The following is a 12,689-nucleotide window of genomic DNA, read 5'->3' as shown; positions in this document are numbered from 1 at the left end:
ATTCTAGAGTTATTAATAAGTGGCTCCAAGATAATTGGGAGAGTCCCATTTCCTACGGTTGGATTGTATGGTCGTCTATTTGTAATATTTCTGGTTACCGGCATATTGGTGGGTTATTACAACTAAGGAAAGAAAATATCAGTGGTAATTTGAGCAAAGGATTCATGAAACGTGTACTCTATTTGGCCTTATTCGATCCATGTTAAAGCTTTGGGAAGACTCAAATTTTATGCTTCGTGTAGATGTGATTGACAAGAAAAGTAATTCAACCGGGTGCTTCTTTGAGAGGGTGTCCATGTTCTAGCAAAGCCTTGGAGTTGATCATATTTTGGACCAAGTCAGAGTGGGTGACTCTCAACAACAGTCCTGGTGTATTCAAAAGTTAAAGTGTGGCGCCTAAGGATTTTGAGTCCGTAGTATGGTTGGGTATCGAGCTTTTGCAGCAGGTTATAAAAAGGGGCTTGGAGTGTTCTGTTATCCTTGGTCTGTGGTGTAACCTAAGAGGAATGGGAGAAAATGACTTCGGATTCATAGAGGAATTATCAGAATGGGTGTACCAGTTGGTGATGCTATTGTGCACTTAAGGAGGACATGAGAAGGTTCATGGGTATTGAGATGATATGGTCTCGTGAAATAAGGTCACTCAGAATGCGCGCTGATTTAGGTTTGTTATGTTTTGAATGGAGTTGCTATTATGCCAAGGCAAGTCCCGAGTAAATTAGAAGAAGTCAGACTGGTTAGCAATGGTTGAATTGGTATGATAGTGGCAATGATCAATTCCTTCAGCGTGTTAAGTTATGATGTGATTATGGTGGTATGTGCGAGGCTTGATGGCCGTCGTAATTGACTTTATTTGGAGGCATTCGAATATTATGGCTTGTTACGTGTAAACAGATCCCGGAAGATTCATGGCGAATCAGGCCACTACTTGGGGTTGTATTTTCTGCACTTATGGGAATTCAGTCACATGTTGCAATGGTTCTCCTGGAATGAGTAAAGTGAAAAGTTTCTATTTAATGGAGTGTATATCTTATTAGTGGTTCAGGAGTTATGATGAAATTCCTGGGCTCTCGCATATTGGTTAGATAGATGTGGTGAGCGGCATGAAATTTGAAAGTTGAGGATCAAGGTTGCTGTGGTGTTGGCAAGGATGTTACGTGCTTGGATGAGTAGGAAAGAATTTGGATGTTTAGAGTAGGCTGGTATTGTCTTCAGCGTCACCTGAGATTAGTGTCATATGTAAGAGGCCTTGTGTATGTATTTACCCATCCTTGATCCGCTTTACGGCATTAGTATGGCTAGTGGTACGGATGTGCTAGCTTATTACCTTGTACTGAAGGTTGTGGGAGCATGTCCCGAGGGAAGATTGTGGCATGTGGTCACTCGAGTGATTGATGATTGAAATCAAGTGTGGAGATTTTTAGTACTATCACTAATGTGATAGTTTAGGCCTGTAAGGCACTCTATTCAGTCGGATGTGAATTGTGGAAGTTTGTTTCGGATTCGATGGTTGTTCTTGTGTGTCGAGGGAAAAAGGGTTAGTGTTGACCCTTGAAAGGTTATTAGCCCAGTGCGGTATGGTCAGAATCGGCTTAAGGTCCATGGATGGATCTAAATGTGAATGTGGGCTCTATATTAGGCTGGATGTGTTCATTTCAACTCATCGTTGTTTACGGAGGGTCTTCGCGCCTTGGATGTTATTTCTGCCGTCAGCTATTCTGTATCTATATTATTCCAGGCGGATTGGGAGGTGGTTTGATTACTTGCACTCGTACTAAGATCCCATGTAGTTTGTGGTGTTATATGAGCAGGATGGCTCTCAAGATGCATGTCAATTTATTGCACCTTAGTTGTGCTTGAGTTTTGTAGCGTATGGCGCTATGTGTCTCCCCATGGATCGTATTATGCACTTGGTGTGCTTGTGGTCGACCTTCTTGCATTTCGCAGGTATAAGCATTCTATCTCGGTAAGTATTTCCTTATAGCTTGTTGTGTCTGGTCGGGTGGCACACCTTTATGGGTATGTTGTTTGGATTAGGTGGCACATCTCCATGGGTATCATGGTTGGATTGGGTTGCACGCCGCAACGGTATTATGTGGGGATCGGGTTGCACGCTGCAATGGTATGATGTTGATGCAACGACCCAACCAGTTGTTTTGCTTTCTAGAACCCTGTTACCCTAAATAAGACTTCTTGTACATGTTTTTACTGATTTATGACTTGTGGGGATGGTTAGTTGGGTATTTGGAAGTGCTCGGGTTGAAATCAGAACACTTGGTTCCTTAAGTTGACTTAAAAGGCTAAGTTTGATTTCGGTTAACATTTTGAGTAAACGACCTTAGAATTGGGATTTGACGATTCCAATAGGTTTGTTTGATGATTTGGGACTTGGGCGTATGTCCGGATCGGGTTTTGGATGACCCAGGAGTATTTTGGTGCTAAATAGTGAAAGTTGGCTCTTTCAAGATTTTAGAAGTTCTTTAAATTTGGTTTGGAATGGGTTTTTGTGATATCGAGGTCTAAATGGAATTCCAAGATCGGAAATACTTTCGCAATGTCATAAGTTTGATTCAATTGATTTTGGGGTGTGATTCTTAGTTTTAATTCTTTTTCGGGCATTCTGAGAGTTCGAGAGAGACCGTTTTATGATTCCAAACGTGTTGGCATATTTGGGCGGGGCCCTGAGTGTCAATCGAACGAGGCTTAGACCAAGTTGGGAATTTGGAGCAACAGTTGAAGCATCAGGTTTCTTTCGTAATCGCACCTGCGCTTGGCCAGCCGCAGGTGCGGGCTCGCAGGTGTGGGCCACGAGCTGCAGAATCAAATGAGCGAGGGAAGCTTAGGCACCGCAAGTACAGAAGTTTTAGCGCACCTGTGCGACCGCAGGTGCGAGATCAGTGGTCGCATGTGTGGGCTGGTGCACAGATGCGGTCCCTTAAGCCCGTAGATGCGGGGCTTGGCAAGGTAGGGGGAAATGTGCACCTGCGATGATTTTTCCGCAGGAGCGAGACCGCAGATGCGGCCAAGGCACCGCAAGTGCGGAATCACTGGAGGCAGTGAGATTCATTTAATACGGGACTTAGGCCTTTTCTCCCATTTTCTTTCACTCTTGGGCGATTTGAGAGATTTTAAGGAGTGGATTTCGACCTAGCATTTGAAGGTAAGTAATTTCTATCTAATGTGAGTTTAATACAGAGTTTATGGGTAGATTATAACATGTAAAATTGTGGGATCCATGGGTTAGATGGAAAACCTAGGTTTTTGAGAAAAATGATATTCAACCACGAAAACGATTATGGAACTTAGTGAAAATCATATATTTATGTTCCTAAGGTTATGAGTAACAACTTTCTTAAAACATTTCCGGAATCCGGGCATACTCGGAGGTGAATTTTGGGAATCTTATATTTAGGGTTGGGAAATCACCTAAATAGTTAGAATATGAACTTTTGAACATATATTGATTAGTTTATACACTATTTGAATAGTTTTGGATTGCTCGGCGCCGATTTGAGGGTTTGAGCATAATCTTAGACCGGAAATTAGGCCTTGAAACGAGGTAAGTCTCTTTTCTAACCTTGTAAGAGGGAATTAACCCCATAGGCGAATTAAATAAATGTGTGTACCTATTTGTGGGGGGCTACGTTCGTACGAGGTGACAAAAGTCCGTACGTAGCTAATATTATGCTATTGTCCGGGTAGTCTAGGACCCGTACCATGCTTTATATGAAATGTTTGCACCTCTACTTGTTGATTTAATTGCTTAAGTCATATTGGAGGTTGATAAAAGAATTGTAAAAGGTAAAATTTACTTACTTGAAGTTACGAATGAGACACTTGAATGTATATGAGAATCTGTGTTTCATTTGAAATGTTGCCTATTTGTGGAGCGGGTCGAGCGCCTCGGTAGCAGATAGATGCATCTATGGTTCGTGTCGTTCGACCCTCGGTAGTGCACAATTTAAATACTATGTTCGATCAGGTCGTATGACCTCGGCATAATTTGCGCATGATAATTCTTTGGAACTCTTCATAATTGATATTGCTTAAATGTCTTGAAATGCAAGTTGTTACATGATAAAACTGAAATTGGGATTTAATATTTGTGAAAGAGGAATTTATTATTTCTTGTTTTGAGCTTTCAGTATTATTCATGAAATCCATGCTTAGTATAACATTTTTAATATATTATTGTTAGCCCATAGTAAGTGTCAAAGTCGACCCCTCGTCACTACTTCTTCGAGGTTAGACTGGATACTTACTGGGTACATATTTTTTATGTACTTATGCTACACTTCTATACTTAATTGTATAGGATTTGAGGCAGGTACTTCTGGTTATCAGTCCGATGCGCATATTTGACCCCTGCTTCGAGACTACATGATGAGCTGCCTTTCCAAGCCGTACTGCAGTAGCCGAAGTCTTCCTTTTATTATATTTTTTTGTCTATTACATTTCAGACAGTAGACTAGTATTCTTTTGTATATTCCAAATGCTCATGCACTTGTAACACCGGGCCTTGGCACACACTAGTAGACTTATGATTTTTGGGTTGTATTTCTACAGTTATGATTTCATTTAGTTGGTTTCGTTTTTGATTGCTTTAAAAAATCTGTTATTTATTAAGTCCTTTAAATTTAAGAAAACTTAGCTGCATGAATAACTTAATAAAAAATGGAAATCACTAGATAGTTCACTGCTGGCTTGCCCAGCAGCGCTGTTAGGTGCCATCACGGACTAAACTAGAATTGGGTCATGATAGTTGAGTACAGTTCCCTATATCCATTCTTGCGTGTTTTGTTTCTCATTTTCCGAGGAAGGTTCATAACATCCTTTCGGTTGTTTAATTAGTTACGTGGGTGTGTAGTTCTTCCCAGAGTTCATTATTCTTATGTATAGCCTTCGAGTTTGTAGCTTGTTAGCATGTTGTGGCATCATATGAGACTTTTGGCAGTGTTTGAGGTGGCTTATTGCCTGAGCAGCTTGTACTGTGGGAGACAAGATTATTGGACCTGGATCAGTGCGATCGGATATATATGAAGCATATTAAAGAGTGAATATCGTTATTTGGTTCATTATAATGTAATGGTTCTTTTCAAGAGGAGACACTCAACGATTGATTTGGCAGTTGGTTATGAATTTCTATACATCTCTTCCATCATGGTAGTATTGCAGGAGTTGGAACATGACTTATATGTGTCATGAGGTGTGTTGTGGGTATTGGATTCATGGAATTTCTGCTATTATCACCAGAGAATGATATTATGATCACGTGAATTATGTGGTGCATGATGTGAATTCAACAAAGGTATGCAATCATATTTTGGTACAGTTGTAGTGATTGATACGGTTTTCGTATGTTGAAAGCGGGCCTGGTGGAAAATTCCGAATTTTCAAATTTGGCTCTAAGGCTAATGTGACTAAAAAAGGGGGAATCTTTAGATTTGCTTGATCAAATGTGCTCAACTGGGTTATGGTAGAACGGGTAGGTGCCCGAGGTGTTAAATAGTGATTTCGGACAACTCTCGAGCAGTTCTTAGCACGTTCGAGGACGAACGTATGTTTAAATGGGAGAGAATGTGTCATGACCCAAAAATAATCTTCGTGATGGCGTCTATCGTGGAACTAGGCCCGCCTCAACTCAACAACCCAACACAGCAAAATAACTTTAAAATAATGACATAAGAAGTTAGCATTAAAGAAACTCTTTGAAAACATAATAAATCCCAAAGTGCGATACAATCCAGCCAAAACCAGGGTGTCACTGAGTACATGAGTGTCTATTCAGAATACAATCCACTACAGTGTCTAGAGAAATAATGAAAACACAACCAATGATAAAGAAGGAGAGTCAAGGCCTACGAACGCTGTGCAGCTACCTCGATAGTGTCGAAACTCAGAGGTCTCAATCAACAACCGTCGCCATGAACAGAGTCGCATGGATCTGCACACGAGGTGCAAGGAGTAACGTGAGTACACCAACTCAGTAAGTAACTAGTCCAAACATTGGACTGAAAGGTTGTGACGAACTCAACTAGTATAGATAAAATAGAAATAACTCTGCAGAAACGTAGGCATGCTTTCAAATTAAATAAACGGCTCAAAACAGTAAAGTAAAGCAGATATAAATAGTATAAAGAATATAACTCTGCTATATCTACATGCCAATGCACATGTTGTATGTGATGCACCATGTCGTTAGCCTCAAGTGCTCCCACTTTCAAATGCTCAACCACTCGGTACTGTATATGGCCCATATAACCCAGGAAAGATCCATCCCGGAACATATACATCACTGACTATAAGTCACCCAGTACCGAGGAAGGCCAATATAGCCCTATGGAGAAGATCCATCTCCAGGTATCGAGTACTTCGGACAAGATCCATATCCAGGGAAGATCCATCCTTTAAAAATATCAATCGCGCTCACTAGGGGTGTGTTAAAGACTTCGGAGGGGGTCCTACAGCCCAGGCGCTATCATAACATCAAAATAACCACTGCGGTGTACAGCTCGATCCCATAATTATCACTTATAATCAGGCTCTCGGCCTCACTCAGTCATCAACCTCTCCAATCTCACCCAGGGGCTCACAATGTCATGAAAACTAACTCGGAACAATGGTATGATGTATCAACAAATAACTGAGACTAAGATATGATATAAAAATGCATGAACATGATTGAGTACGGAATATCAATGAAAATAGAGAGATAACAACAAGAAACGACAACTAAGGGTCCCAACAGTACCGGCATAAAGCCTAATATGCTATCTAGCATGATTTACAGCTCAATTAATTTATCACATGGTGAAAACACGATTATCAACAAGATAGACTCACTGTACATAGCCGTGGAACCAACCAGGTCACAATTCTCACGGTGCACGTCCGCACGCCCATCACTTGGCATGTGCCTAACCTCAATACCAATCACATAACACATAATTTGGGATTTTCGAACCCTCAGAACCAAGTTTGAAATCGTTAGTTACCTCAAACCAAGCAAATTTCTACTCCGCAATGCTTTTGCCTTTCAAATCGGCCTCCAAATGTCCCGAATCTAGCCACAAGTAATACATTACAATCAATATATCAATTCCCCAAGAAAACTACCAATTAGAGCCAAAATCTAAAATCGACTCAAACTTGGCTCCCGAGCCCACATCTTGAAATCTGACAAAAGTTACAAAACCCGAAATCTCATTCACTCATGAGTCTAACCATACTAAATTTCTCAAAATCCGACATCATTTTCCCCTCCAAAACCCCAAAAGTCACTCTTCAATTCTTCAAGCCCTAATCTCCCAAATCTCACCTAAAAAGCTCACCAAATAGGTGTAAAATCAGTGGGGAAATACCATTATTGAAGATAGATAGGCTCAAGGTACTTACCTCAGTGATTACTTTGAAATCCCTCTCAAAATCCCCAAAGTCTGAGCTAAAAAATGATGAAAATGGTGAAAAATCTCGAAGTCTTCTATTTATAGGTTCTGCCCAGCAAAACCGCACCTGTGAAGCCCTTGTCGCATATGTGACGCCGCACCTATAGAAATTCCATTGTAGGTGCACATTTCCATTAGAATCTCAAACTCCAGTCCTGGGGCTTCAAGACCGCATCTGCGCCTATCACATGTGCGGGAATCCATCGCACCTGCGGCCAACCATCTCACCTGTTGTTCAATAACTATTCCGTATATTATTTTTATGAAGATTTAATTATCTAAATTCATCATTTTATACACATATAATGCTTAAATATTTTAATTATATTTTTTACAGTCACATTTGCATTTTTAGGCTAGAATTGCTTATTTTTGCAACAATAGCCTATATATATATGCAAAATAATATTATCCATACAGAAAATGACTTTTCATATTTTTAAAATATTAGGTAAGTATTGTAAAGCATTTTCATGCATAAATCACATTTTTATCAATTATAAAGTATTTTATAAAATTATTTTACTAAAATAATTGGGTATTTAAAATCTAGCCCTAGAAAATACCCCAATTTTAAATCTAGCCCAGTCCAATTACCCATACCCGTCTAACCCATACCCAAACCCAAATACCTATTTAATTTAAACCCGCCCCACCTAAAATTTAATCTTGGCCATTGATCTCACAAGATCAACGGCCCTAAATCAACCGACCCCTTTTAATATAGCGGAACTCCTAACCCTACCCATTTTTCATCCAAACTAACCGCCCTCATATGCTCTCGTCTCTCACCCATCTCTAACCCTAGCACCTTCAATCAACCATTGCCTTCCTATGGTGGTTCTTCACCACCTCAGGCCTCTAATGGCCTCTTCTATGCTATGGTACCTCCATATCTAAGATCCTTGAGGAGATTCTCAAGGGACCTAGGCAGGTCCGTGTACACCTTTGGGTTTTTCTCACCTGTTTTAAGCCAATTAGTTCGACTTTGAGTAAGATCCTTCTTATTTTCGTCTTAAATCCGTGGGTTCCTAAGTCTATGTTCTCATCTCTGATTTACTTCTGAAAACCCTCAATTTTGTCTTTAATCTTTTCAGATCTGTACCGATCTGAGAAGAATCAGACCTATTTCACATGTTTTCATATAAAATCTTCTAGTTTTTTGAGTGATTTTCCATTTTCTAAAGCTAGGGTTTCCTAGAAATCCCTTTCTCCAAACATTTTTTGACTTTAAATGTTTAACCTTTTGTTCTTATGTGCTTCTTGGTCGATTTATGTTGAGTCTACCTTAGCCCTAGTTTTTTTTTTTCAATCCGCTAGGCAAGCGCCTAGGGCTAGTTTTTTTATTAATAACAGAAAAGAAAAATACAATAATTAGGAAATTGTCATTGTCTTCCTTCAATGAAAGGAAATAGACTTTGCACTATAATGTAACGTACTATCAAAATTGAGCATAATACTCAAATTGATATCACATTATGCCTACTAAAACTTTGTAATTGTAAAAACAGCCCAAGTGAGTCCATGTCGACGTTGTATCTCCAGTCCAAAGCGTCCCAGTTCCAGTGTGAAATTTGATTTGCGTAAATAGCCCCTTTTCAACAACTTCATGTAGACTCCACCAATTTAGTAGCTCGGTATTGTAGCATACGGTACTGTAGCATGCGTCACTGTAGCATACAGTACTGTAGCCATCCGGTACTATAGCATATTGAACTGATTTCTGGTGATATCCTTGCATGTGCTTCATCCTGTTTTGTCCTTCTACCTTGCTGCGTTTATATGACAGCCCATTGTGGTCAATAATTACCCGAATGCTGCAGATAACCTTGCCACATGACCTGCTCCAGTGTATAAATTTGAACAACCCATTGTGATTTTTGTTTTTTTTTAATTGAAAATTCCCTTCAGTGGTATTATTTTAAAAATCCCCATGTGCATGCCTTCCTCTTCAATTGGATGCGTTGGTCTTGCATTCCAAGATTGGTAGATGATCTATGTATTGAAAAAATGTACAATCTCCTCCACCCAATGTTAGCTTTTTAATGTTCCAAGAGGAAAGCACTAGCTTTTGTCCCATGTTTCAAATATCCCCATCAATACAATAATTTCGAAAGTGCTGAACATCCTTTTCAATAGCAGACACGCCTAAATGGGTTTTGCTTCATACGAGTATTGTTCCTCGTGGATATTAATTTGCCTATTTTTAAATCCCTTCCATTGGAATGAATGCATAGCATTAATACCACCAATTGAAATTTCATTAAAAAATAGACAAACATGACCGTAACTTTTCCACTTGAGCACATTTTTTTGCTCCAGTTATTTTTTGTTTTCCAGATTTTCTTGAAGAAATGTGAGCTCCACTTTACAATGCCAACATTTTTATATTCCCAGATAGCCCCTGCATAAAAGCAAACTTTGTTAGAATAAAAAAGGCCCTTATTTCCTACTCCCAAAGGTTGTTGAATTCCCAAGGAAAATTGTGTCGTGTAGTGTGCACTTTTAATCTCTATTCGTTCATTTTCCAAAATGCTCAATGTCCAGTTGACCCTCCAGCACGTGAGACCATGAAACACCCATGCTTTGGCCCCTTCTTTTGACCAATTTAATAATCCAAGATGCCTCAAGTTACCCCATTTTATAGTCTTTAAACAACAACAACAACAACAACAACAACCCAGTATAATCCCACTTAATGGGGATTTTATAGCCTTTAAAGAATTCTTGAGATTTGTAGCTTCACATGGCAATATTCGTGTATATAGGGGTGTGATATATGCGTGCATTAAACAATACAAAAGATTCCATTGTACTTTAGTGCCCATTAATTCATTTCCCAAAGTGCAGTCGTGGATTATAGAATTTAAAAATTGTCTTGGCCTTTGTTTAGTGCCTAGCATTTCCTCCAAGTCACGCTTGTTCCCCCATGCTTGTTGACCATCCAATGCCTTTATCAATTGATGTTGTGCTCGATGAAAGGTGTGCTTTTGAACTTTATCGTGGCTTGTCCCTTTTGCATCGTACCAAGTAAAAGCTTGCCAAAATACGTGCTGCTGCAACAACTGATCGTAATTGTTATCTTCAATTGAATTAGCACTGACTCTCTCACTGATGCCTATGACCTTTTTCCAGACTGCCCTCTCCCATGTGACATTGTGCTCACAGCCTCCAACATAGACCACCTTTCTTGGATTAAGCTCAGAGATGCCAATGAAGACAAGCGTGCAGTGCAAAAAGCTGTGACCATTGCTTTTTGATTCTCTCGAGTGATGCTGGTGCATATGGTGTTGTGAAAACAATGTCACGCTCAAATTGTTAAGCTGATCCTGCACATTTCTAATTCTTTAACTTAAAATGACGTGAACTCCCAGCTGTCCCTTTCTTTTAAAACATCTGAATCCAATTCTTAATCTCCAGATTTCTTCTATCCTTTTGAGTTCTCTTGACAAAGTAGCAAAATTGTTTTCTTGTTTGTTGACGCTTCCATGGTTTGTATCACTGCCCAGCTGCAAGTTACTTCCATTTGAATGAATGCATTGCATTAATACCACCACTGGAGATTTCTTGACAAAAAAGTACAGCAGTACAAATTTAGTACCTGCAAAAAGGTAAGAAATGTTAGTGAATATCCCCATGTTGTCCTTTGTTTCTTCCCTTTCTTTCTCTAGTTTCTTGCAACTCTTATTCTCAGTTTTGGACATTGTAGCTTATCTTCATTTACCATCCTCCTGCTCGATACATCAAGTTCCCAGAAATCAAAACTCTCAATTGAATTCTTCCTCTAATGCAAGATATTTAATCATTTCAGCTTGTACCTGTTGTAATCTTTGTCTGTTCATCTGTATAGGATTGACTTCAAATTATCTTTCATGAACCAGGACCACCTCCTCCAGGCTTGCAATCTTCTGGAATATATCCCCATATGTAGCTCTGCTCCAGATAGATAGTGCTTTCTTAAGCTTCTTTAACTTGTAGTTAAAAATGCAAAAAGGGTTAGCACTAAAATCGGCATTCCAATTCTCCTTTACTACATCTTTGAAGGTTTCATGCTTTGTCCAGAAGTTTAGTAATCTGAATGACTTCTTAATTGGAGGAGTTTCTATATCACATTTCAGCAGCATCGGGCAATGATCTGACCCAATTTTGGACAGGTGAGTTACCTCCAATCCAGGAAAGGTCCGTTGCAATTCATTATGGCCAAAACATCTGTCCAATCTTTTAAAATACAGTCCTCCTCTTATCTTCCATTCCACCATGTAAATATGCTTCCTTTAAATCCCAAATCTGTCAAGTTGCAGGTTTTGATGCAGTGCCTAAAGTCATCTACTTCGAGGAGAGAAACCGGCAAGCCTCCATAATTCTCTTCCTCGTCCCATATCACATTAAAGTAGCCTCCAACTAGCCATGGTACTATCATATCTGATGTCATTGCATACAAAGTATCCCATAGTTCAATTCTTTCAATGCGATCACATTTGGCATAAACTAGTGTAAGGATGAGCTCAACATGTGTTTCAGTGTGCATCAATCTCAGAGTTAGTTGTTGAGTCATGTTATATAGAATAGTAACCTCAAAACTTTCATCAATAAAAGCCCAAATCTTGTTTGACACATTCACCATAGCCAGTGCCAAACTAATTCTTGCTCTATACCTCTCCATTTTGTGAGACTGTTGCATAGGCTCAAGGATTCCTATGAACTCAAAGTGATGTTTTCTGTGCATTGTAATCAGCCTTTCAAATGCTTTCACTGTATTTACTAACCTCACATTCCATATAACGACATCCATTAAAGGTTTTTGGGTTTGGACAGTGTTCTCCTTGTTTGTACTCCACTGACTGGTACAGTAGAAGTCTCTTTTAATTGTTTCTTTTTTCTTTTTATTGCAGATTTTACTGGTTCAATAAGCTTTGGCGACAGATCACCCTGCTTGGCAACATTAAGGAAGTTTTGTGCAGTGGATTCCTCATCCATGTCTCTACCTTTAAGTTCTGCGTGGCCACCTTGGTCATGTGCTTCTATTGGTTCTTTTGATGTCACAACATCATATGCCTGATTGTTAAGTTCCGCCGCTTTTTCCTGATTGGTAAGTTCAGCAGCTTTTTCCTCATGTTCATTGGTCAACAGGTGTGTTTTGTTCGATGGAACAACACTTCCTGCTACATCCTTCATTGTGCTCAATGGTACAACACTTCTTGTATAGACCTGCACTATCTTTTCTTGGTTCTTGTCTGCATTTTC

At 39.5% G+C, this 12,689-nt stretch overlaps 1 protein-coding gene across 1 annotated transcript; it reads right to left on the bottom strand.

Moving 5' to 3' along the window:
• Window positions 1-11,685: 11,685 nt before the first annotated feature.
• LOC138883493 (uncharacterized) lies at window positions 11,686-12,237 on the bottom strand. Its single transcript, XM_070164182.1, has one exon. The coding sequence runs from the start codon at window positions 12,235-12,237 to the stop codon at window positions 11,686-11,688; it is 552 nt and encodes a 183-aa protein (XP_070020283.1).
• Window positions 12,238-12,689: the final 452 nt, after the last annotated feature.

Source organism: Nicotiana sylvestris, chromosome 12 (genome assembly GCF_000393655.2).
Source record: "Nicotiana sylvestris chromosome 12, ASM39365v2, whole genome shotgun sequence".
Lineage (NCBI taxonomy): Eukaryota > Viridiplantae > Streptophyta > Magnoliopsida > Solanales > Solanaceae > Nicotiana > Nicotiana sylvestris.
The sequence above is the reverse complement of the archived record's forward strand: the minus strand, read 5'-3'. Positions and strand labels throughout refer to the sequence as shown.

What these genes read in the sequence shown, in the direction of transcription:
- LOC138883493 (XM_070164182.1), bottom strand. Translation starts at nt 12,237, where the DNA reads ATGGATGTCGTTATATGGAATGTGAGGTTAGTAAATACAGTGAAAGCA.